Genomic DNA, 27,288 nt, shown 5'->3' with positions numbered 1-27,288 from the left:
TACACTTTTTTAAAAAAAGAGGCCTTTAACAATTTTTTTGTCTCACGTGAAAGCTGGAGCCACCTGTAGTACAGAGAAAGTCAGGTATTGCAGCTCTGTATGTTTCTCTCTCTTTTGTGGTGGTGGTGTGTAGTTTTGGCGTTGTTCTGAGAGAGGAAGCCAGGGGCAGCCCTTATGTCAGACAGAGCCAGGTCCAGCCACCTCCAACAGACCCAGCGCAGGACACTGCTGAGCCTGTAAGGGATGCTGGTGGTGTCTCTGTGACAATGTATTTAAGAAAGGGCAAAAAATATTGCACAACAGCTGTAAGAGGAGTCACAACACATGAAAGAAACAGCTCTGCAGACATCAAGGTCAGTGAAGAAGGAGGGGCAGGAGATGCTCCATGCACTGGAGCAGAGATTCCCCCTGCAGCCCATGGTGCAGACCATGGTGAGGCAGACTGTGCCCCCACAGCCCATGAAGGACTGCGATGCAGTAGATACGCACACTGCAGTCTATGGAGGTACCCATGAGGCAGCAGGTGGATATGCCGTGAAAGATGCTGCGGCCCATGGAGAGCCCATGCAGAAGTAGGTTTCTGGCAGGAGCTGGAGCTTGTGGAGAGGAGCTTAACCACAAGCATATTTTCTGGCAGGAACTGAAGCCTGTGAGGAACCCAGGCTGGAGCAGTCTGTTCCTGAAGGGCTGTAGCCCATGGGGGACCCACACTGGCAAAGGGGAAAAGTGTAAGGAGTGGCAAAGTGTTGTAAACTGACTCCAACCCCCATTCCCCATCCTCCCTCTGCGCTTCTCAGAGGGGAGGACATAGAATAGCCAAGAGTGAAGTTGAGCCTGGGAAGAAGGGGGTGTGGGAGAAAGATGGGTTTAGTTTTGTCTTTTTTTGTCACTGTGCTATCCTATTTTAAATTGGCAATAAATTAATCTTGCCGAAGTTAAGCCTGTTTTGCTTCTGATGGTAATGGGCAATTGGTGAACCATTTCCCTACACTTAACTTGATCCACAAGCTTTTTCAGCCTCTTTTCTATCCCTATCCTGCTGAGAATGGGGAGTGGCAGAGCGGCTGGGTGGGTACCTGGCAGTCAGCCAAGGTTAACCCACCACACCTAAGCATAACTATAGGAATGAGTGAGACTTAAAACTGGTTTCATTTCTACGAAATTAAAATCCAGATAAAAACAAATAGATAATTCCATCTTTTCTTTTTATACATATAAATATTTAATTTTCTGAACAGCATTATTATCTACACCTGGACAGTGGTGGCCCTTTTTTTCCTAGTCATGACTGAAATGAGACATTAAAATCTCCTCAGACTGCATGTGTATGCTATTATAAAAAACGAAGAGGTTAGACTAATCTTTACATGCACTAGATTTAAATTAATAAATTCTAGAGATCATTCACAGGATCCCAGCTGTTGTATCAGATAGAGGCATAATTCTGTGATACATTTAAAAAGACATTTAACATGAAGCACATTTTAATCCCACTGAATTCAGTAGGACCCCTCAGATACGAATTTAGGCAATAGATTATATTCAGCTGGAAATTACATGTTAAGAAGTTAAAATACATTCTTTAAAGCCATGCCATGAATTCCCTACTGATCGAGAGCCTAACTTTGTAACATCTGGTATCAGAAAAATATTTAACAAAGGTATGTAGATAACAAAAGGCAAAGACATTACTACACTATATCCTTTTGCAACAATACCAAGAATGCCTGATTTGTGATAATATAATAAAACCCATTATCACAACACTGCCAGGAGAACTTGAATATCAATAAAAGATTTTACTTAAGGTAATTGTCAGTCCAAATTCTTATTTGGATAAGTATCATGTCATTATCATGCTGTTTAAGTGCTGTATGTATACACATAAACACAGCTAACTACTGCTGAGCTTTGAAATAAGTAATCAACAAAGACAAAAAGAAAAATGCAAACAGTGTAAGTTACAATGGAGACATCAGAATTGGACTATGCTAAATGAATTCTTTCTTCGATAAAATACTTAATTTTTTTTTAGACATAAGGAAAAAGATGCAACTAATATATTTGTATTGAGACACCACTGGTCTGTATTCTTCAATAAAGTATGCATGAAATGGGAAATTAATGATTAAAATCAAAACAAACTGGGATTATTGTAAAAACTACAAAATACAGGACAAACTATCCTGACCTGAAAAAAAAAAAAAACCCAAACAAAAAACCCCACTATAAAACTATATGGAATTTATAACATTATTCCTGCAGGATCAGCTTTGAGATTTTAAGAATTGTAATCATTCACAAGAATTAGCTAAGGAAATCTGTAAATGACAATACAAAGCTAAAAGGGATTGCCTTCCATTACGGTGTCAGATGTTGCCATTGTAGAGCAGGATCTGAATATCACATTAAAAGAATTGGATCTAGAGTACTGGAATAACAGAAGTAAGAGAAGTCTTAGCTGTAAAAAGTACAAGGTAAAGCGCTCAAAGACTACTACAAAGGGTGGTTATTATATCTAGCAAAAATATATATATGTATATTAATTAATCATGGAATTATTATAAAAAGCCAATGAAATACAGCTGTTTCAAAGGCAAAGAAGTTTCTGGAAAGAATATGCTTTCCTCATAGAGTTGGAGAAGAACTAATCCTATTGATATAAAAAAATCCAGTTTTGACAATATTACATCTTTGAACTTACACAGATTTCAGTTATCCATGTGCAAGCAAAGTGCATTCCAAATGGAAAAGGTACAGATAGGGTACTGAGGTAAGAAAAAGAAATTCCATATTTCAGAAAGGATTCAATAAACCAGCCTAGAAAAATGAAGGCTAATTGCTATTGATAAGTACTTTGGAAAGGAGAACAAAGGGGCTAGTGGGTAAACACAAGGGAAGAAGAAGGTTTATTCAAATGCTAAGCAGAGTTATAAGCATAAGGCCCAGCTCAAGTGATTATAAACTAAGGCTAAATCTCAAAGGAAACCAACTTACCAATTTACCATTTTAAAAACAATAATCCGTTTACTGCCTCAAGTAGCTGTTCATCCCTTGGCACCCTTCTGGGCATCTTTCAAATAGAACCATACAAAACAGTTCACTTGGGATTTAGCACATCTGAATCAGCAGAAGAGTAAATGTGTGAAAACAGTTCAGAAGAAAGGGGACAGTGGAAAGATGCAACATCAGGAAAATCAGGAACTATGACAGAGAGCTATCAACACCTAAATTAAATTTTTTTCAAAGGCAGATAAGCTTCTGGGTGGGTGGCTGCCACTCTCCTTTTCAGTAATCCTTTAACAGTGGTGATTAATTTTTTTCTGCAAAACTCCCTCAGAAGTGCTTTTTTTCTTTTTCTTTTTTCTTTTTCTCCCGTATTCCATTTTTACATTGTCTTACTGGCTGTGTCCAACAAGGTTAAAATAGTATTTCTGGTATGACCCAAACAAAAAAAAGTGTAGCCTATAAATTAGAAATAGTATCAGTTATCAGAAGAGTCATGTTCAAGAACTGATTCAAGATAAAGTTCAATAGTTTAGCACTAAGAGACTTACTTAGTGTTTAACAGGCAAGTTTTACCATCATACAGCATAATGCTCAATACTGTCATATTAATATTCTATAAACTTCATTTTGAGATTTAATTTAAAAAAAAAAAAAATCTTCCTTTTAAAAACCTACATGACATGGAAAGATGTCCCCTCACAAATCAGAGCATCAAAACCAAGAAGATCAGATACTCATTCTAATTCATGTTCAGCCAAAGAAAGACTTTGTCAGTGATTTTCAGTTATTTGATCAACCTATGTGGGATTTTTAAACTTCCAGTCCCAGGTAAAAATCAATGGGAGCAAGGCACCCACCTCTCACATGCTTTAGAAAATCTCTCCTTCTCTTCAATCAAAAGAAAAAACATAATAAAAGAAAATAAAGCATAGCAAAAAGAGGTTAAGAAAGTCAAAAGTAGTATTTTAGAACAAATACGAATGGTTAGCTCAGTGTATTTTAGTAACCTGGTACACTAGTTTTCTACCACAGATAGCTTGGTTTTCTTTTTTAGAAGTGGCTTAAAGGAAAATGATAGCAAAATACGTTATTTCTATGCCCCAAACATTTTAATACCTGAAAAAAAGTACAGAAAAGTATTCTGAACATGAGAAAGCCATCAAACTGGTAATAGAAACACTCTGCAAACTTCCAATGTCATGGACTGCATCAAAACCTTAAAATTATGAGGACAACACCAATTTTCTACATCTCAAACAGAGCAAAACAGTCAATTTTTGAAGGAGAAAAAGAAAAAAAAAAACCTGATTAGAAAGGAGGGGGAAATAAAAAAAAAAAAAAAGGAAAACCCAAAAAAACCTAAAAGTGTATAAATGAAGAATGAAATATTAATTAAAATAAAGAAAATCCTTGTAAAGATATATGCTAATACTTCCTTTATACACTTTTAAATGAATGTCCTAATTCTTCCTGCGGATGTACACTAACAATTCCTAATGACCCTAATGATTTCTCTTCGTTATTTGCAGCTTTGGCCCTAGAACCATTTGTTTAGCACAGTCAAGTGAAAAACAAGAACCACAGTTAGCAGCTATGTGTGATGTGGTTCTGTTTAGCTAATTTGCTCTGGTGCTGGGACAAAACTTCTGTAGAATAGAAGGCTGGCTTGGATGCAGACTTGAATATTCATCTAAGAACAAATTAGTTTGTTGAAAATACAATCAACCATTTGCAGCTACCTGGCTTGTATGTGCAGACCATATAGTGCTAAGTAGCCTAATGCTGCTTCTGACCATTGCTTCCTGGAATGCTGCTTCCAACCATTGCTTCCTGGAAAAAGCTACGAAGACGTACAAGAAACTTTATGGTGGAATACCACAAAAATGAGGTTGACATTGTTTGGGGGTTTTTTTCCACATTTTCTGAATACAAACCATATTAATATCTCAAAGCAAAACAATATTCCCAAAGCAGGGTTGTAACAGCAAAGGTAATAAACTTATGGAAATTCTGTATTATGAAATACCTCACCAAAAATAAAATAAACATAAAGGCGAGACTATTTCATCAAAATAGAGACCTTACAGGGAAAACACTCAAAAAAAAAGGAAAAAAAAATAGTTACGAAAAATGTAAAAATAGTGAAAAAAATTAAAAATACAGTTTGAGTAGAATTAAACTAATAAGCATTTCAGCCAAGTAAATTAGCTATCTTCTTAAAAAATAAAACTTCTAGAATAAATACTGATTTCTCTTTCTGGAAGTTTTTTGTTTTGGTTTGGTTTTAATATATGGATAGTTTAAACCTTTCCTTAGTATAGTTCTGTTCAAAGTGCTATTTTACAGATGTCTTTAGATATCAAAACTTTTGCTTGCTACACGATCATTTGATGTTCATACTGGCACTCTATATATGAGAAAGTAGCATTTGCCAGGTTATCTACAGAAGTCTGCCCAATAAAGGAACAGAAACAGCAGCTTGATCCACAAGCCGTAAAATCTTCTTAATACATGGCAGTCTGGGTTGTTCTCCAAAAGCCAAAAAACTAATGCATGCCTCTATCAGTGTAGGGAAGAGATCCAAGCTCCAAGCACCACACGTTGTTTCTCTGCTGTCAGTGGTCCAAAAGGATGTTATAGGGCAGAAACAGGAAGGGAAATAAATTGAGTAACTGAAGGCAGTTACAGTTATTGTATCTCAAATGCAAGGAAGTAAAACAGATGATGTAGAACAGGAAGAAAATGCTGCTTGTATCATTAGGTATTACTGTTGGTTTATCTCCTTTTCATTCTGTGATCTCTTGTAGAACTGACATACCTACTACTCCTCAGTGTGGCAAAAGTAGAAAAATCAGTTATGTGAGCATCCAGACAATGAGACAGGGTCTCAAAGGAGCAGAGAAAAGGAGGAGCATCACCTCCCTCAACCTGCTGGTCACACTTCTTGGCACATTCAAACATAATAATAGAACCTTACAGCTCTGCTTCAACTCATTTTAAGCAACTTTTACCACAGAATGATATATGACTAAAATGATCAGGTTTTGACACCCATTTTTAACTATTATTACTCTTTCTTTTGTCCAAAACTTAATTAGAAAATCAGGGAAGTAAAAAAATAATGCAGAAAGTATTAATGAAAAGCAGTTCAGGACTGAAAATTAATTTTGTTTGAAACGAAAAGTTTGCTTTTCCTGTCATTCAGTGGGAAACTATATACTTATTTATAACAAAATACACATTTTTATTACACTATTAGAATAACATCAAGCAAGGAAAAAAAAGCTATTCTGTGCATTACACTATTTCTTTTCATTGAATTTTCATTGTTTTGTTCTTTTTTTAACTGATATCTAGGTAGCTTTTATAGCTTTTATTTTAAATGTATCAAATTAATGTGTGTCAATGATTTACTTACTGCATTTGGAACTCTGATGGAGTGTTTCAACAGTATAAACACAGAAGTCCTGCACTATGTAATTTGGATACGATTTTTCTAACTGATTTCATTTGTGCAGGATTTCACCCACATACTTAAAGGTATTTATTATATAGATAACTGAAAGGTGTATTTATGAAAAGGGATCATTCCTTCAGCCAAAATAAATAATAGGTTTCCTGGCCTCAGACTTTCACAGACGTGGAAAAGTACTTGAAGTGAAATTGATACATGGAAGACAAGAGGCCTTAAGTCATTGGTACTTTGCCTTATTATAAATGGCATAAAACTGGAATATGTAAATTTGAAAGGGCAGACTGCAGTTTTGATGTCATCTATCTCTCCTACCTCTGTCATGTTTGCATACAGTTGTATTAACACTTTGAAGTTTTGGGTTTGCTTTCCATTGTGAATATTGTAATTATTTTTTTTTTATTGAAAAGAAATCTAATCTATTATTAAACTGCCAATTTTTCCCTAATTCCTTGCTGTGTTAAGGAAATAGCATATTTATTTTTTTTTTAGTAGCATAAGGTCTCCCACTCTTGCATGTGTTTCCATAATATCTTTGCGGCCCCCTTCACTGCCCTCACTCTACGATGCCCAATGACTCTCTTGTGCTGAGGAGCTCACCACTGGACCCAGCACTTCAGATACATGAGTAGAAGGGAAGGATCACCCAGCTTAGGAAGCTCTTGTCCTCCTTTGCTGCAAAAACACATTGCTGGTTTATGGTCAACTTTTTGTCCACCATGATCTCTTGGGCCTTTTCTGTCAGGCTGCTTTTCAGCTGGTCAGCCCCCAGCATGCAAGAGGTTGTTCCTCCCCAGATGTGGGGAATACCACTTCCCTTTTCAACTTCATGAGGTTCCTGTCAGCCTTTCTCTCTATCTGCCCAGGTCCCTCAGAACAGCACCTTGTGCAGTTTTGATAAAACACCTTGTTTAAGGAAACAAATGAAACAATTTCTCCATTTTAATTTTACTTCCCTAATGAACCTAGGGACTAATGTTAGTCTTAAGTATATCCAAACAAATCCTTGTGACAATGTAAAAAAAAAGTTACTGTGAATATTCACACACATAGTAATGAGTTGGTTGTTAGAATTTAATTAAGAAGTTTTCAAATTCATGAACTGCTTTACTTATAAAAATTTTCCAGGATAGAACCATAGAATCAATTAGGCTGGAAAAGTCCCTTAAGATTACTGAGTCCAACCATTAACCTAGCACTGCCAAGTCCACCACCAAACCATCTCCCTAAGTGCCACATCTACACGTCTTTTAAATGCCTCCAAGGATGGCAACTCAACCGCTTCCCTAGGCAGCCTGTTCCAACACTTGACAACTCTTTTGGTGAAGAAATTTTTCACAATATCCTAGATGCCTAGCTTAGAAAAAAACGACAACTGTCATATAAGCTTGTGAAAGCAGCCACTCTAGATGCAGTTTTCAAAATATCACAATTTTGATTCAGTTCTAGCTGATCAGTATGAAGCTAAACAGTAGTCTGATCAGTACCAGCTGATACAGTACTATCCGATACAGTAGTAGCTGATCAAAATTACTAGAAATAAATGTTCAGTCTGAATTTGGCATGCAGACTCAGTATCACAATCCTGAATACGAACCGCTCTATGTCTAGCCTGATACCACTAAAGCAAAATATTAACCATTTCATACTCAAAACACTTTTATTGATATACACATCCACGAAAGAACCCTTACACAAAACCATGAACAATTATGTAAATTAATTATCAGAAAAATGAGTTAGATCTCTACAATGAACTCTCTTATATGGTTTATTGTCCAGCATTAATTTGGTACAGTTAGATTGGCATTGTCTTATTTTTCACTGAGGCAACACATGTCAAGAAGCAGTCTGTCTAAAAGTACAACCAACGGGTTAGGGTAACCCCCTCCCAGTGCTGTTCATGCTGGGAGAGCTACAGTACTGTGCACTGACTTCATGCCTCTTGACAGCACAAATACCAAAAATGCAGAGTTGCATGTAGAATTGAAATGGCAGATCTTAGGGGATCAAGCAGGAAAGCACCAAGCTTTACTGTTTGTTAGCAAGGGATCGCCACCAATCAATTAATGATTTAATTACTTAGACTAATAAAGATAATGAACAACAGCAAGCCTACCATCAATTAGGTTTATCAAAACTTTCTATTTTTAGGCTAGGACCCTGAGAACTACATTCTTCTTACAGGGTACTCAAAGTGTGAAGGTTGTGCTACTTCAGCCTCAGGGAAAAAAAAAAAAAAAAAGAAAAAAGGAAAAAAGAAAACAAACCAGACCAAACCACACAGACTCAGTAAAACATAAAGGATCTCATCATCTTGTGAGCTGGGAAAGTATGTTAAATTTTAGAAAAATGATGATTTTTAGAATGTCTTTTTTTGTTGTTGTTGTTTTTAAACAGATGAAAAAAAATATAAAATTGAATACCTGCACACAATTATACTGCCCTTTGAAAAGCCCTTTCTAGTCCTGACAGACTAAGAAAACAGAGTTTGGCTTCATTTTATGTAATTCACGAGAGCTCACCCTTTTACTTCACTGAAAGATCAGCAGAAAATAAGTCTTGTCTATCTGACTGCTTGTCTGATCATACAACACAGATATCACCAAAAGTATCTTTGTATTTCTGGAAATAGCCTGGTCAAGTAAAAACAATTTTAAATATCCAAACCCAGAAATAAAGTGAGAAAGTGTGTCCATTTGAAGATGAAGAAAGCAAGGATGCTACTGCTTAATGTTTACATTGTAATGCTACTGTGCTGACCTCTAATGAGTTTCTGTATCTCGAATGAAGTTTCTTTGATTAATTTTTCAGTCCGTAATTTCCACATGGCTACCCCTGTGTTTCTACTTTGTGATGCATTGTGGACAACATTTCTGCACCAGATTCCACAAACATTTATGAAAACTGGTGTTTATTTCTGATATTAAGAGCGGAGTGGAGAAGCTAGCAAGAGAAAGGATAAAGACAGCTGAAGGGGGAAAAGGATGCATAGGAAGAAGCAGACAGGATAAAAGCAAGGTACAGGAAATCTGACTTGCTGAACTAACAGGGTGAGGCTCACAGTACATTCACAGCACAGCAGAAAAGAAGTGCCACTCTCTGGTGCCAGAGAACACAGAGCAAGCAGTGAGTGATGATGTTTAAGCACGCCTGTCACTGGGCTTTGCAGGTGCACAGCAGTCCTTCTGCATTACACCCACGCTAGCAGAAGAGCACTTAACAGCAAAAAAGGCACACCTTCACAAAGCAGAAGACATTCCTTGCTGGCCTCCATCTCCATCCAGAAAACACTAAAGCTTTGCCTGAATGAAGATGAATCATAGACTGTAAGAAGTAAAATCATTCAATAGTAGAGGTGTAAGGACAGTACACCTGTTGCCTAAAAGGACAGGCAGAACTTGGAGCTGAGTTCTCAGCTTGTGACGAAAAAGACGACTGGAGCATCAACACTATTTTTAGACCACAGAATCTGTTGCCCTTGTGTAACTTGGGGTATTCTGGCAGAAAAAGGAAAACATACTAATTATCAGTGAAATCTTGTACACTCTTCTAAAGGCTTTTATATTTGGAGTATGATACAGTAGTGAGATTTAAATTATCCTAAAATACTGTTTACAGTTAAATGGTATTTGTGAATCCATTCTTTATTCACCTTCAAACAATTACTATGTTAATTATCTTTTCTGGACCATGTCTGCATTCTAAAGAAAAAGGAAATGTATTACAGGAACATAACTTGCACTCCAGAATAATAGTAACAGCATAATCTATTTACCTTCAATAAAACAGTAGTGTTGGATTCAGAAATTAACATCACTGAAATACTTTCATAGAGCTGGGACTTAAGATCTTTTTTAAAACTTCAATCCCAAAGCATTTCAGTATAAATGACTCAGCATATGGTATAAAATGTTACCTTTTTATTTTTCTGAACCTGTTCTTTTAAACAAATTACAGTAGCCTTCTAAAATGATCAGTCTTTTGGATGCCATTGAGATCTCAGTGTCTGTATTACCACTCTGAATAGCTTTCCTTGAAACTGTGCATTACCTGCCCTGCATTTTCCCAGCAGTATTACCCCAAACAGCAAGGAGTGCTTGCCTTCTTTAGTAACGTCCTTTTCCACAATCCAAAATCTGAATGCTACTAAAATTTACCTGTAATTTCCAAATATACTGGTTAAGGTAAAGAACTACAAGTAAGGATTATTAATCTACCTATGGAAAATTAGCTTTAGATAGGGTACGGGGGTGACACTTTTGAAAACAATTCAGAAAAGAAAGTCTCGGCATAGACCCTTCTCTATGTGTAACTAACAATCAGATGCGTTAACTAACGTAATTCTTGAGATTGATCTATGCAGAAGAGATAACACACCTTTCTGTTTTAAGATATCTATAGCTCAAGCAGAACAGTTCTGATGATTTGCAGTTGCTGTTTTACATTCTGTTCGCCACCAAAGAAGTAAGTAACAATATAGAACTACTGAACTACACATCTGAAGAGAAAAGAAGGTTTGGTGCATTCCAGGCAAAAGGTGGATTTTTCTTGCTATTAAAAAGGTAAACAAATCAAGGCGTCTTGTTGCAGTTGCTAATCTGAGAAAACTTTGGCAAGGAAGATCTAATATTTTCATATGAATAAGATCCATAGGTTTTGTCCACATATTTCAACTTTTGTACTTCAAAATCAGATAAGCAAATCCATGGTCATGTTTGGTTAAATATCCTCTCTAGCCTCCATTCACATATTCACATTTATTCTGAGGAAAAAAAAGAAGCAGAAAACTGAAATAGCACTGGAGACACATTTATTAGTTTTTAGCAATACCTGTAAGTTATATAGCTACAAGAAGTAAGAGAAGAAATGCCTTCCCCCCCCCCCCCATTCTATACTCGATACATGAAAAATTCTAGAAAGATGCAAGGATCAGGTTTATGCAGACCTTACTTGCCATTCAACTGTCTATACATAACCTATCAGTAATCTAAACTGAGATAAATAATGAATTATCACAGATACTCAGCTTTTTTTCTCCAGACACCAAATAACCTCCTGCTCTGCGCAGGTAACGAGCTTCTGTCAGATAGTGCATAGCTGAGAAAAATTTTCTAAAGACTTTCTGCCATGGGAAAATCCCACACATTTTTCATGCACATCTAAAAGCTATTTTTAATATACTCATGTTATCCACATCATTATACTTATAAGTCTCCAAAGCACTTTACTTCACTGTACCATTTTTGGAAGTCTCTAATCCATGAGTAAAAACCAATACTGAGCTGCTAAGTAGAATGCAAATCATTAATCTAAGAGAATCTTGTTAACAAAGGTGAGAGGGAAATGAGTGGAAATAAAAGTTAAAAAGAAACAGTTCTAGGTTTTGTCTTTATCTAGATTGGAGGTATTTGTAAAACATTATGAATAATACCTTTTCGACGGCATCGTAAGAAGCAACTAATTTTTTTATGTAGTAGTAAATTCTAAAGTAATTTGTTATAACTTTGAAGGTGAAACAGAATTTCAGACATTAGAAGCAAGAAGACATACCCAAATGATATGACCAAATTTTAAGAGATTGCAACAATGGAATTAGTGACTTTAGATCTGCAATAATAAAATACTATACATTACTGCAGTTCCTGATATGGGAAATGGATAAAATTCTTACTTCATAAATGTCAGAATGCAATATAAAGAGTCAATAGCCAAATGATAAACATTTTTCACCAAAGTGCATCATAAAAAGGCAATTGTTTCAAACAGCTAGTGTATGTTAGTCAGACACTGACTAAAAGCATTTATTGAAGTTTGTAAGAAATTTTTATTTCTACAGTACTTAAAGTTTTAATAAATGTTTATAATAACAAATTTATTTTTAATTAGTGTATTGCCAAATTACTTTAAAGGAATCTAAATTAATTCCTTCTGAGACATTTAATTTGAAAAGGAATTACTTACCATTCAAATTTTTAAGGAAATCCTTATCCACTTGATCTGAAAAGCTGGACTGAAGAGTAGATACAACTTCATAGTTGTATCTTCCTAGAGATGTTGCACCTTTCCAAGTTCCAATTTATCTCTATTTTTTATAATGCATACATCTTTAGATGCTACAACCTTTAAGTCACTTTCATCAGACCACAGATAACGAAAAAGGTCAGTGGACATGTTACACTTCTCCATATGAACAGAGTGTCTGAAGACGAAAGATTTAAAAAAAAAAAAAAAAAGAAAAAAAAGGTGACTAGGATTTTCCACTAATGTACTTTGCCTGTGAACTGTAAAGCATCAGAAGGCATCTTGCAAAATAACTCTTATCCTTGAGTCCCCCGCCCCACAGCAACATAAACACACATTGCCACACAGCTGACATACATGTGAGCTCTGCCATCTGTAAATGTAATATTGTAATTTTCCAAAATTATAAAATGCATTTGCTTAAATGTTTGCCATTGTTTTTCATTTCACTTTCTAGGTTTTAATTACATCAACACTGTGATACAGAAACCTCCAAACCAGCTTTTCTGGAAAAGGTATAGTGGGGAATAAACAGTGGTGAACAATGCTTGTTTGAGAATATAAGTCTTTCTGAATGCAAGACCACATCAAATGCCTGACTGGGTCACACTAGGTCAGTGTAGCCTGCTAGCATGTCTCCAGCAGGGTCAAAAGAAGGTGCTATCTTGGCACATTAGCCTGGGAACTTTTTGAGGTCGATTCACCTCATATATTCATATATTCACTTCATACTCCAAAGGACACTAAAGCTGGCATTTCTCTTTTAGTACTAATTTATGAATGTCCTGTACAAGAATTTTTGACGTTGGTTCTTTGAAATTACAGATACTGTGTGTTCCCAAAAAACATGTAGCAAATTCCATCTTTTACCTCCTTCTAATCAATCTTCTTCTAAATACCTCAGACACCAAAGTTTCATTAGTATGGGGTGGGCGGATTCACTGTAACTTCTACCTCCATAATTTTGCACCCCTCAAACATAATCCCCATACCTGCCTCTGCTATCTCTTCTAGAAAATGGAAAAGTCTCAGCCTTTTCAGTCTCTTCTCATGTGGCAGCTGTTCCATCCTATGGACTGGTTTAGCTGCCAGTGTCCGCACCTTGCCTAACTCCATTGTGTCTTCTTGAGATATGTATGTCAGACTGCATTCTAGTATGCAAGATGTAGGTGCACTAAGGTTTATACCATATCCAATAATATCCTCCTTTCCTTTATTTCCTCATAAATTTAAAACTAGTTCCATCTTTTACATTAAAAAAGAAAATGGATTCTCCTTGTAACTTTTGTACTGAATCTAAAATGCATGAAATATTAATCCTAGAATATTCACATTCATAGTAGCAAACTGCCCTTTAAGCACCCTGTTCTAATAGATACAATGTAATTGTTCAGAATTAGCTACTAGATTGTTAAATTCTCCTCAAATTTATTAAGCAAAATCCTCTACTGCAATCACTATCTTTACCAAATCAATGACTGTATGTACACATAAGCTGAAATAAGCCTTCAGTACTCTTTTTTATAAACAAACAACTTATTACCAAAAATGACAAAGCATTTTCCCAGTCCTGAAGTGAACAGTGGTTTTTCTCTTCCTTGCACTTCTTCCAGTTTCTCGTCACACTTTTTAGAATGAGAAACCAATATTAGGTTTGCACTGCATTATTAGCTTCACCAGGCCCATATAAGTAGTGTTTATTTGCCTTTCCACACATTCATTTTACTCTTGCTTTTCAATCAAAAGATAATGTTAGATGCTACCGACTCATATGAACAGAAGGAACCTTTTCAGAAGAAGAAAAAAAAGAAAAATTTGTTTTATTTTTATAATCATTACATTTAAAGATACTACTCTCTATTCTGAATCGTATTTTTCATTTTCAGCTGTTTGACCTTGCAACTGTTGCTGCTAAAATGTGTGCTGTTTCACTAGAACAGGAGAGAAAATGACTGTTTCTCTCTCCAATCCAGACATGACCTGCCAATGTTCTCAGCAGTTATTTCATAGATTTTTCTAAAGCATATGTGAAATTCTTGGAAGAAAATAAAATGACCCAGGTGGAACTGTCCTGGAAACGTCCATATGTAAGTAACTCTCACAGCCAAAATAAATTTGGTATCACTTTCCCTTGTTGTTTATTCCTCCTTCTTCACTACTGCATGTGCCAAAAGAAAATCAACAGTAGTGGAGCCTCACTTTCATCCATATGCTGCTGAAGTAGAAAGCACACAGAGCTTGAAAAATACATAGTAATTTAAAGATTGGCTTCTTAAGAACAAACTAGAACAAAACCTCTATCCAGCTAAGTTTCATGGCAAATTTAGTTGAAGAATTTATATCCCAACAGAATAAATTTTATACTTCTCTTCCTGAATAACACCCTTACCGAGAAAATGCTCTCAAAATTTCTTTTTAGCAAGGAGTTTGAGGATGTGGTATGTATTGTGAAATTCTGTTATTTGCTACTATTCTCCACAGGAAGACCATGTCTAAAGTGCTGTTTACAGTCATGCCCCAGAATTTCTTCTAAACTGAAATCATCATTTGCCACATACTTGCATTCACCTTGTATGAGTAATTTAAAATTTGAACTGTCTTTTATCAATTTATACTCTTCACTTACTTACACAACATGAACTCTTCACTCATCAACTGATATTATAATTCTGCACTCATTTTCCTCATAACATATACATTACAGTCTTGTAACTGTAATGTACATAACTCAGCTAAAAGCACAGCAGCAATTTGTACACAACTTTATGGTTAAACCTCTTTTACAGTAATTCAAATCAAGATGCAATTTTACTCTTGACATTGCTACCTTTAGCAGAAGGAAGCAGTCACATTAACTTAGTTTGCGCCACCCAAAAAAAAAAAAAGGCATTAAAAAAAAGTGTGTATTATCAAAACTTTGAAAGGATCAAATTAAAAAAAATACTTGTGTAATTATTTTGAATAAATATAACTTCAACCAGACACTATATAAGACAGAAAGATCCTATACAATTTTGGGGGGACATGGTCTCCTGAAAGATAGGGTGGAAACAAAAGTGAATGGGGATCTTCCTATATAATTCCAGATTTTTATAATTTGCTAAAGCTGTTGTCAGAAATTCACTACTGAAAAAACCCACATTGGAATTTCCTGCCAATTCTGACAAGGGAATATTAGTTACCCACATTTCTTTATCTGCCAGTGGTCATTACTGATGCTGCAGGGAATTGCACACTTGAAGGTAGTTACCCATACTGAAGTTTCCTCAGAAACACTTTCTGTTAACAGTTGACATTAATCTAAATAATGCGGTTTTGTCCAACTCAGGCCATTAAAATATAGCTCCCTTATTTACATTTCTTGGTGCCTGGAAAAACCGTAGACTCTGGATTTCCTGACTCTGGTTTTATATGCTCCAGAAAATCAAAAAGATGTACAACTTTCATACGTGGGGAAACTTCAATGCCCCTACGCTCAGCCACAGGATATGTTGTCAGAGCTCGAAGGCTTGCAACTCAGTTCTGTTCAGTGCTCTGCTTTGGGGAAGTCCGGACCTGAATCAACAACAGCTGTGGAACAGACATGGAAGCAATCTTCAGTGTTGCAGAGACAAACTTAAAAAAATGTCCAGGGGAACCATTCTGCAGTTGTTCTTCAGTTTATTCTATAGTTCAAAGCCTCGGTAAACTATATTTAATTCTGAATCTACACTTTACAAAACACTCACAGATCTTTTGTTCATATTAAATTTTGAGATGTTTTGTTATGTACAAATTTAGAGATAATCCAAACACTTTCTTAAAAAATATGTGCATTGGAAAACTATATTCCTCAAGCAGCTCCCAATTTTGCTTTAATACTTGATAATTTAAAGCAAGCTAAACAGATATAGTGGTAACTATAGCTACTCTTAAATTATTCAGATTTGCTTTAATGCAACGACTTGAAACATAAGGGTTGGATAAATCCTGGTTTATGCAGACATCCATATTATCTGTAGTTTCTGTGACAAAGTCAGTATATTTGGGATGACCACATACTGTTTTCACTTCCTCTGATTCTCCATCTCAACTATCACATATATTTCAGAGCCTTCACTTTGCTGCAGAGAAAAATGAATACATCTAGAATAGTTTGGTATAACTAGCTGTCTGACTAAGACTCAAACTTTTGAGAACTGATGGGTGATTTACTTAATATGTTTTAATATATTTAACAAGTGCAATATAAAATTACTGTCACAATACTATATACCTGTTTTCATAAAATCAACTGGAAAATGTCCTCAATTTGAACTGTATGGAGCATACAAAAATTCCTTAAAAAAGAATATAAAACAAAATTGAAAGCTTGCCTTTTTTTTTTTTTTTCCCAGAAAAGGCAGTCCATACTAAAACTCTACTGCAAGCGTCACCATTATTATAAGAAATAGCAATGCAAACAAAGAGCTATATTTTACACAAAATGGATGCTATCAGCACTAGAATATTAAGACGGGTGATACTGAAAAAATTCCCAATGAAGAACAGAATTTATCTTTGGAATTTACAGTTCTCGCTGCTGCCCACAGCTGAAAGCAATAACTGAAACAGTCTCTTTAAAGATGTTGGAGTTTACATCTATTATGACAGAAAATTGTCCTATTTACCGAAGGCATACATATAAAAAAGATAATCATTTCCATGTTGGGCTTGCCTACATACGGTGTTTATGAAGATATTCTGGAATAGGGAGGGGGTTTTAGTGTAAACTATGTCCGCCCAGTTGCAAGACTCACTGTAAGATAATTACTTTCTGTAAGATAATTACTTTGGAAGATCTATTTAAATTAGTTTAGTGTTGCAGACAAGCACTTAGAAACAAAAAATTCAATCTGGACTGCATGGATGTGTTTCAGCTTGTTGAACAACACAAAAAAATTAAAGGGGAAGAATGGGATTAGCAGGGAGAAAAACAGGTGTTATTAAAAAAAAAAAAAACAGAAGAAAAATAGCCACCTTATGTTTGATTTCACTAATACTAAACTACCATCGTTAAATCCTATTTAAACAAGAATTCGTCTCAATGAACCCAACATTTGTTAAAAGTAATCACTGTCCTGTCCTGTCAGCACTAAGTTTTAGCCCTTCCTGACTGTGGTCTAGAGAAAATCGTGAAGACTTTTCTCGCAGACAGCATGATGCTAACTGACACATATGCATCAGGAGTCACAGAGTGAACTAAGCATTATTCTTGTTTCAAACAACTGAGAATGGGGAAGCAGTATATATTGGTTATGGTTAGCATTTTTGCCTGCCTTTTTTAATCAGCTGCAACCACTTCTACTGAATGAAGGAAGAATTGTGGCTTCTCTTCTAAAACAGCGTATCAAAAGAAGCGGCAAAAGAAAATTGTCAGAGCAGGAGCTATGTAACCAAGTATGAAGTAAAAGAATTAAACAGACAAAACTACAGAAATGCAGCAGAGAATTTGGAAGAGCTAGTGACCAGGACTTTCTCAGCGTGGCGAAGAAACAGGATGTGTGCTCTGAGAATCTATCTGATTACTAAGAAGTTGGATGCAGAATATGCAGAAAATTATCTGATTCTATTAATATAAATTATACTCTTAAATTTCAAAAACTAGGATACCAGGAAATACCAGGAAGAACAATTTTAAAAGCATTTTATATTTTATATATTTCTTTGAGCTCAGTGATTAACTTGACACCGTATCATTACAGAGGTCAGAAAGTTATAATAGTATACCGTACTCTACAATTTGAAAACAACCTGTTACTTTAAGAGTCTTATGGCCAACTGTGATACTACTAATTTCTCAGTAGATGTAAAGAAGAATTGCCTTAACACTGTTGTCATCTACACCATTGTGAATACCAGCAGACTCTTCTTCTACAAACAAGAATCTTTGTAAGCAAACATCTTCTTTCCTCAGTGGATTCTGTAACATCCTCTCACAATACGCAAAGAAGCTACAAAGACCAAACATAAACTGAGGCAAGTAAAAGAAAAAAATCATATTCCTTGAGATTTTTCACTTCTTATACTTAAAAGTAACACTTCATTTTACTTACAGTAAAAGAGAAAAGAGCAAAGGTAATTTTGCCACCTTTCAATTTTGTTTACTTTGCTCCATCAAACATAAGCTTAGTTTCATGATTAACAGTAGGAATGAAATCTTGGTCACACACATAAGGGGCATGATGCACTCACCCAGTCCACCAGGGAATGGTTTTTTTTGTCATTTCCATCCTGTATCCCTTTTGAGAGGTGGCCATGGGAGAGTTTATCAGCCTGTGCCGACACATTTCAGTTTGGGGTCCTTCACAATCATGGGGAAACACAAAGATGTCTCATTACCTCCCTCAGCTGTGAGGGTAGTACGTTAACAGAAAAGAAGTACTAAGGACTGCCACTGGGAACCTCTTCAAAACCATGAAGTGGGCTTGCTGCTTGGATCCCACTCATAGGGATTTCACAGCGAGACTGGAAAGTATGAATTCCTTACCCATTTGCAATTACTCTGGAAAGAATACAGTGCAGTGGCAACGTCAGAATATAACTTCTCTTCTGTGGTAGCTTGGTGCTAGCAATAAAAAAAATTATTTAAAAAAATAAAAAAAAAAAAAGGAAAGCACAGCCTTTCTATAGTTACAGAGGTAAAAAAAAAAGAGCAAAAAAAGCAAAAAGGACAAAACTTTTGTCCCCTTTGTCTCACCTGCTTTGTCCTCTCCACACTAAACGAAATAACAGTCCTGCCAACTGCTTGTGAGAAATAGTTCAATAAGAACCCTGGACAACAGTAGGGTCTGAGACCCTTTGACAAAGAGCTATACAAGTTCCGCAAGAGTGGAGGGCAGACCAACTCTGGCACAGCAGGAACTTCTCTTCAAATCCTCAAGAATTCCAGGAGAAAAGCTAACCATGCAAGAAGACACATCTTTCTGTGTGTCTGCACTCAGAAGGTTCACTTATACTGTGCAATTTCTGACCCCATAAAATAACTATGTCTGTGGAAATTCACTGTATCTTCAAAATAAACAAAGTACAGTGTATAAAATATTATTATGACTCTCAAAGAGATCCTCTTTTAGATTGGTAAAACAAAACCCCATTCATTTACAACTCACAGCATTAATACAATATTATGTGGAGCCACATAAATACATGTATGGCACGCAATTCATACAGTATAATGTATACCTTTCATATAGACAAATATTTATGCAACTTTAACCCCTGTGCATTTTAATTAGTTGTACAATCGAAATCTCTCTTTAATCTCATAGCTTAAGAGATAGAGAAATACACTTTACTTTTTTCAGCACTATATTGCAAAAGGAATGAAAGTATCAAATCTGACTACAGTACAGGAGACACTGCATTGATATCTAGCTATCTTCAGTTTGTGTTAGGTGTACCACAACCTTTCAGTTGAAAATAAAATCAAGCCAGTGCAAGTGAACAAAAACTTGCATTAGATTTTTCTCTCTTCTATTAAATCCAGTTCTTTCTATAAATCCTTGGAAAGAAAAGGAATGTAGGAAAGGACGTATGAAGCTGAAAAATCAGTTTCAACTGTAAAGTTGACCTTGTAAGAAAGGATTATGTTAATTTATACAAAATTGTGGACATTCATATGATTTCTCAGTTACACCTTTTATTAGTAATAAGTAGAAAATAAAGGTAATGTCAAGCCTTTTCTCATAAAATTAGAGCTAGCCAGATTAGATAAAAGCCTGACTATTTAAAGTGATAATTTCATATTCACCTGATACATGTACAAGTTCACTCCCTTCCTGCATTTCACAGCACCACTACCCACATGGCAAAAGCTCTTTACAACACAACAATGGGAAAGACCAACAGAAATGGAGCTTTCAAAGTTCTAAAGAAGTCCACAGTATTTTTAAATGATCATGTGAAAAACTGCACTTCTGTCTAGTTCAGCTCTCTCCTTAAGAAAATACAGAAACAGTAAAACCAGTGATACCTAATCTATCACTTCTTAGCATTTTATTCTCTATTCTGGAATGTCTTAATGAAGACTCTGATCTAAAATCTTGGCTAGTACATAGAAGAAATGAGTTTGTCTTATACGCATTTTATTTCTTTTAAAGAAAAAAACTAGTTCATGAAATTATTATTTCATTATATTTGAATTCCAAAATTCTAGCAGTACTTCTCTGCTTTTTCTTAACTGAATCTTTCCAATGTTTTTTTTAATCTTCCTATATTTTTGTAAATCTTTTCAAATTGTCATTTTCTTTCTCCTACTGGCTAGTAACAAGAAGATGCAACAGATAGATACTAAGTAATAACCCTAGGCGATATTGTAACATTAGAAATCCCACCAAGAAGATAACCTAATGTATCTTTGTTTGGCTACCCTCTATTCTTGTAACTGTGCATAGTAACACCTAATAACTACAAAGACAAATACACAAAATCCTAAAGGATTAGTTTATGTCAGTAGGAACAGCACAAAACTCAGCTGTTTTGTGCATTTGCGAAAGATGATCAGTGGTATTTAGAGGGCAGTGTTTCCAACTTATATTAATAGCACTTCTGACACATTAACTATTAATATAACCACACAAAACTATTAATGATCATTTGACAGTATGGTATAAATCAGTGTCTAAAAGGAACAGAAAAAAAAATAATTATTCTGTTATTTTGAAGAGACTTTTTCTTTGTTCTCCAGTGAGGAGACTTGAATCTACTAGTCCTGGAGCTTACTAGTCCTGTAAAGAACGTGTTTATCAAGAACATGATTAGTAGTGTGAAAATACTACTTATCCACTATTAATCGTAATTGATACATCTTTCGTTATCTTTTCTTAGTTTCTTTTAAGACTGCCTCTTGTTGTCCAGGTTGGCTTCACTGAGTGTAACCCCCACAAAAAGATGACCTTTGTGCATCTTACAACCTTTATTGTGCATGTAACACTCCATAGATTCTAGCAACACTATGAAGCCTGCCTAGCCCTAGCCAGCTACAGCTAATAGCTGATTTCTGTTCTGTTTCATGTTATTTGAAATTAAAAAAAGAACCATAAGTAGACTACAGCAGTTCAAAAACTGTACTGGGACACCAGCCAATTTTGAAGTAATCTCCACGCTAACCTTCAAAAAAACTACCCTCCTTCCCCACAGAGAAGAATGATGAAAGAGGAGACTTTCTGTTTAATGTAACATGACTACAGAAACTTTATCTTTCTCTTATGAGGATTCTTGGGTTTGACCATCTTTTTTACAAACTGATACCTGACTGAGGTTACCAAAACCAAAAACATCATTCACTACTTGCCCATGGGATGTTGGACATTCCATTATGCGAATGAGAAAAGGTATACAAGATTCTAAAGATCTGTGTTTCCTAAGCATAGCATTTACTTTTAAAACATGTGGAATACTACAACATCCAGACACATCCAACATATGGGACCACTTCCCAATTAATTATTTGCTGGCTAAAGTGTTAAAATGTCCTTGGCTTCACCTTAGATACAATCATCCCAGCTGGTCATTATCTACCTGGAAAGGGGCCAGAGAATCTCAGTTGTCCGTACTCAACAAACATGTATGTTTTGCTGTATTTTTTGTTTTTTTCCATTTACTTCACTTTCATAGAGCTACAGCTAAAAGAAGGAAGTCTTACTACACATGAATGCGGAAAGATTTGGTATCTCTTTTATCATTGTAATTTAGTACACCTAGAATGCAGGTGGTATGTGGAGTAATAAGGAATTCTTCAATATGCATCTACTGAGAACTGATTTATCCAACCTTACTGACACTGTTTGTATTCTTGTACATTCCTACTTAATTCAGCTGCTCCTTCATCTTACACAAATGTGTGAAAAAACACAGAAGTCTTTTATACAAGAGCTGGAACAAAGTTATTGATTGGTGATGCATCTGCACAGAGAATTCAATAGGAAAATATCCCTCAGTCAAGTGAATGTTAACAGCTTGTAGCAGAAGTAAGTCATCTTGTAGTAAACTTCAAGTCAACAGGTAGAAAGCAAATGGCTTTTCTCTTTTCCACATTACTTTTGCAAAAAGCCACAGGACAGCTGGGAAAAGGAACACATGTAAACAAGGCAGACCTAATGATTTCCTAATTAAAAAGAAGATATTATCTTCCCTTTAATAGGTAAACTAGTTGACTAACATACAAGTTTCCCTTCAGTACAAGTAAACATAGGTGCCTTTCCTCACTCAATTGTCACACATTTAGGCATTGCAGTAAGTTGTCAGTTCTGCCTGGTTTGTTTGGATACTGTACTCTGCGACAGCTGTCGGAAATAATACATTAGAACAGCTGTTGTGGCAGTTGCAAAGGGCATGGAATTTTAATTAGACTGGATATTAATTGGGGGTGGTGTCCTCCCCCACCCCCTCCCCCCCCCCAATGTAAGAAAGAAATGTTCAAAGAACAACAGATGTCTGTCTTTATGGGATTTGACCAATGTCTGGTAATCAAGGCTGGTCTTTGTTTTGACTACATAACTTTGTGGTAATGTTCTCCACTATCTGAGTAGGAACCATTAAGAAAAGGAACATTAAGAAGAAAACGGTAAGGGAGTTGTGTAAATAATGCTTTTCAAATACTAGCTGTGATCCAGAAAGGACCTCACAGTGTTTTAAGAATTACTCAAAAGAATCATTTTGAGACCCTTAGTAACCAGCAGCTGAAAACAAAACTGTTCATTGTGGTCAACACCCAAGCACAAATGAATAATAAGCTTACTTTCTGCATCAGCATAGAGTAGCAAGCACAGGAGCACCACCATTGGCCTGACTACGTGCATCATCCGACAGCTTGGCACCAGCATGCTTTGGCAGCCTTATTCTCACTGGCTTAAAAGCCACTGCGTCTGTCCAGCCTGAAATTTCAGATGAAGTATTTTCAGAGCCTGTGGAACAGACAAGAAAAAGAGAAAAACAGAGTTAGCAAGAAGAGGGCAGAGATTTTCTGTTGTTTTGTTTGTTTCTTTGTTTTTCTCTAAGTATTCACACTTGAGGCAAAATAATATTAAAAGACAAAAGGGTAAGGGGAAAGAAAAGAAAACAGAATTCATTTCAGGCTAGTGGCATATACCAGAAGATTCAGGGTACAGTATATGTTAGCACTTTTCCCACATATTTCACAGTACACCTTTTCTACAATAATCAAGCATCTATCACACCCTGGATCTTTTGTTGTACTCAACAGAACCTCCCAAATCACAGGAACTCTAATTGTTACTGAAGTTTATTACATCGCTAGAATACTTATGTTGCAAGAAAGGAATCAAAGTGGATTCAGTTTCCAGAATAAGAAGTCCAATTGCAAGCAGCATACTGGGAGCTGATGCTCTACCATCTGGTAAGAATAACACAACAAAATCTGCCTTATAAGGTGTTCTTAAAGCTAGACATCAAATGCTAGCATATTGCACACATTGTCCAAATTTACCATACCTGAGGAGTAACAGAAATTAAGTAATATAAAAATGTTTTTGCCTATCACAGGAAATACTGTAGATATGCCCAAATAGCCTGATGTAACTAAAATAACACTGAAAAGTAATTTTACCTTTCTAAGGGTCTGCAACATACAAGAAACTTTGATACTATCTTTTTCATTACCACGCGAGTGTTTTCCATGCAGTGAAAATAAAAAACGAAAGAGCAGATTAAAAAATACACTAATTACAATTCCACTAGATAGATCTTACAGATTTGTGGGTGGTATAAAGAGCCTATTTTACAATACAGTGCAATGCTCAAAGAATCTACTCAATGAAGAAAAGACATTGGCAGCTGGTAGAAATCTATGGCTGTTATGAATTTCTTTTGTAAAACAATCTTTCGAGTCAGCCACTGCCATCAAAAAATACAAACCTAAGAAATCTTCACAGGCAAAGGGCTGTAGGCACCAGCTCCCCACTTTCACCACTACCATCTTCATGTCAGCATTTCAAACGACAGCAAAGTCCATGAGACATCAGTCCTGTCAAACTCGATTTGTGTCTGTGCAAGGGTATCAGAGCCAACTGCTACATAATGATTCCAATGCTATTACTAAGATGGAGATGTATGAAATGTACTTTCAAGGAAGAGGTGATTTTGATATTGCTTCTTCTAGACTGCAGGAGTTACAAGGGAGCCCTGAACTATTTCCACAGGCAGCTCACTTGTGGACAAACCTTCATCCTTTTATTGGCAAGCACGCACATGGCAGAAATGTGATGGCTAAGATTTGTGTCTGAACCATACACTGCTACCTTTAGAAGGGGAGAAAGTGGAGAGGAAACAATACTGATAATTAATAAGGGGAGCAGAGGAGGGGAAAAAAAAGGTGGCCATGAAGGCGCTTGTTTTACACAACTGTTTTTAAGGGGGCACTTGAGATCATTTTGACACCTTGCAAACACTCCCATCAAAATACTAAACATGGTATCTAACAGAAAAAATATTACTATATACATGGGGAAAAAAGGGGAATTTTAAAAAATTGCATGATCCTGATGCATGAACATGCATTTATCCTCTACAAATTGTCTGAAAATGGGTCACAAAACCCACCAAAGAAATGGTACAGAAGAAGAATGACCTTTTCTTTTTTTTTATTAAAAACCCCATTCCATTCTCTCACTCTAAATGCGTATACAAGCACTTAGCAATACTGCACTTATTCTCTGCTTTGAAGGTGATATTCATTATCACTCAGATCATAAAAACCAAAGCTCTCAGCACACTTTTTTTCTCCTGCTTCTGAGTGTCATGGCTTTAGCTAACCTAATAAGGCACACTAAGATTTCCAGGAGACCCTTTGCCTGTCGTTTTCTCTCTTCACCTGCTTATGCCTCCATAGCCATCTTCTAGTATTTCAGGTCAAATAAACAGAAGGACTTGAATAAAGATGGCAGGTGGGTCCTTTTCCTTTCAGGTGACTTGAAGATCTACTGCTAGCTGAGGCATGCAGATGATGGGCTGATAACACTATAGAGAAGCAAGCCAAGAGACAATCAATGTTCTCTACACAAGTTTGTCCCAGCTTTACCTACAAAAACTTCAACCAACGACCCTGTTAGTGTACCAACCTTGAGACTGATAACCATCTGGTATGTAGGGCTCTATCTGGCTTATTTGTGAGAACTAACATGGAGATGCAATTCTTCACAAGCACCAACTGGAATTATTATACAAGTACTAACTTCCAAATCAAGCCACCTTCACAATGTTAATCTAATGCACTATTCATTCTTAAATTGAGTAATTTCTTCCCTTTTGTATTTCCTCTTGACAATGGTTTGTTACATCCAGAGTGTGGTACCAGAGACAGTGAAAAAACAAATGTCATTTGCAGCACCAGGATATACTAGCCTCTTCCTCAAAGGACCAACATCTGCACCACACAATGAATCCAGACTGAGCTACTTTTGCACCAGCCTCTGTTACAATATTCCCACACAGCCAGTGCAGAAAGATGGGCTTCTCCTTGACAGGAAATTGATTACAACAGCTACAGAGATCAACAGTAACTAAAAAAAACCATCACCCTCTCTTTGTGAAGCTTTAATAAAAGCTGGTTTTAAGTACCACATAACTGCTGTATTAAATAATTAGGAATTACTCTTACAATATCTTGAAAAGAGCTACCTGTGAATAATTTCTCATGCACCAAATATTTTGGTTTTCTTCCTCTGACAAGCAAATTGTGAAAAAAAGTGAAAACCAAAGGGTTGAACTTTGTAATATATCTTGAAGGTCTTTTATAACCTAAATTATTCTATTCCATAATATCTATCATTAGTACATACATAAGTCAGAGGATAGATTTCCCCTGACTAGTGGTATCTATCACTAATAGATATAATAGATCATAATAGATAAAATAATTATATCATAATAGATATAATAAGATCAGTAAAAGTGGAGATGTCCAGCTCCCCAGAGTGTTCAATGCAAAGACACAAAAGATTCCTCCACAGCTGGGGCACGACAGATGATAGCACCTGGGAAGGGGCACATGTATCAATTATTTTCAAAAAGATAAACTGGGTGAATGAAACATTAGAACACCGAACTACTTCCCAGCAGTCTGTTTACTTTAGCATCAAAACTAATCTTTTAGGCACTAACATGGCTCTCGGGAGGAGATGGTCCCTACTCCAAGGTGGTTAAAGTTATAGGAAATGCTTACTCAGAGGCAAATCTTAGAAGCAATAAAAGAAAAAAAAAAAAGATAACTAAATACCAATTTTATTTATCTGCTTGCTTTTAGATGCCTGCCTGTGCACGTAAATGCTTGATAACGCAGAAATTTAGCACAGCGGGAAGAGCTCTCAGAAGAGACTTGAATACAGACAAAAAAGAAGTCATAGCAGATGTAGGGAGCTACATGGAAAAAAAAAGTAACTTACAAAGTTTTGGAATACAGGAATGGGAAGATATGAGAGCTCATTTGTGCTATTACAAAAACAGGATTTCTAGTTCAACTTTTCTGAAGTTTGAAATTGTTCAGAGATAGGATTTTAGTTCACAGCCATCTCTGGTCTGCCACAAGGACTTATAGAAAAACAACTAGATAAACCATACATTTAAAAAAAAAAAACCAACAGTGTTTCTCCAAGAAAAAGTGGCAGAGAAAGACTGAAACAGAAGATCGTGTTGACATTCTGTTTCTACGCTTCATTCATCACACCCACAATCCTAAATTACACCCATTCTCTAGCCACAGATTTCTAATGCAAGATTTCTAATACATATGCAAGCTAAGAGACAGA

At 35.9% G+C, this 27,288-nt stretch overlaps 1 protein-coding gene across 50 annotated transcripts in view; it reads right to left on the bottom strand.

The window, feature by feature from the left end:
- The window catches only part of PTPRD (protein tyrosine phosphatase receptor type D), a 1,245,299-nt gene that overhangs the window by 258,616 nt on the left and 959,395 nt on the right, over positions 1–27,288 (bottom strand). For all 50 annotated transcript variants that reach the window (XM_030512143.1, XM_030512142.1, XM_030512141.1 and 47 more), the window contains one exon: positions 23,265–23,430. In XM_030512143.1, the coding sequence (XP_030368003.1) occupies positions 23,265–23,349 (85 nt within the window). In that variant the 5' untranslated portion in view covers positions 23,350–23,430. The remainder of the gene's footprint in view (positions 1–23,264; positions 23,431–27,288) is intronic.

The sequence above is a fragment of the Strigops habroptila genome, chromosome Z (genome assembly GCF_004027225.2).
Source record: "Strigops habroptila isolate Jane chromosome Z, bStrHab1.2.pri, whole genome shotgun sequence".
In the NCBI taxonomy this organism is placed as follows: Eukaryota; Metazoa; Chordata; class Aves; order Psittaciformes; family Psittacidae; genus Strigops; species Strigops habroptila.
Note: the sequence above shows the minus strand (reverse complement) of the source record. Positions and strands in the feature narration are given on the sequence as shown.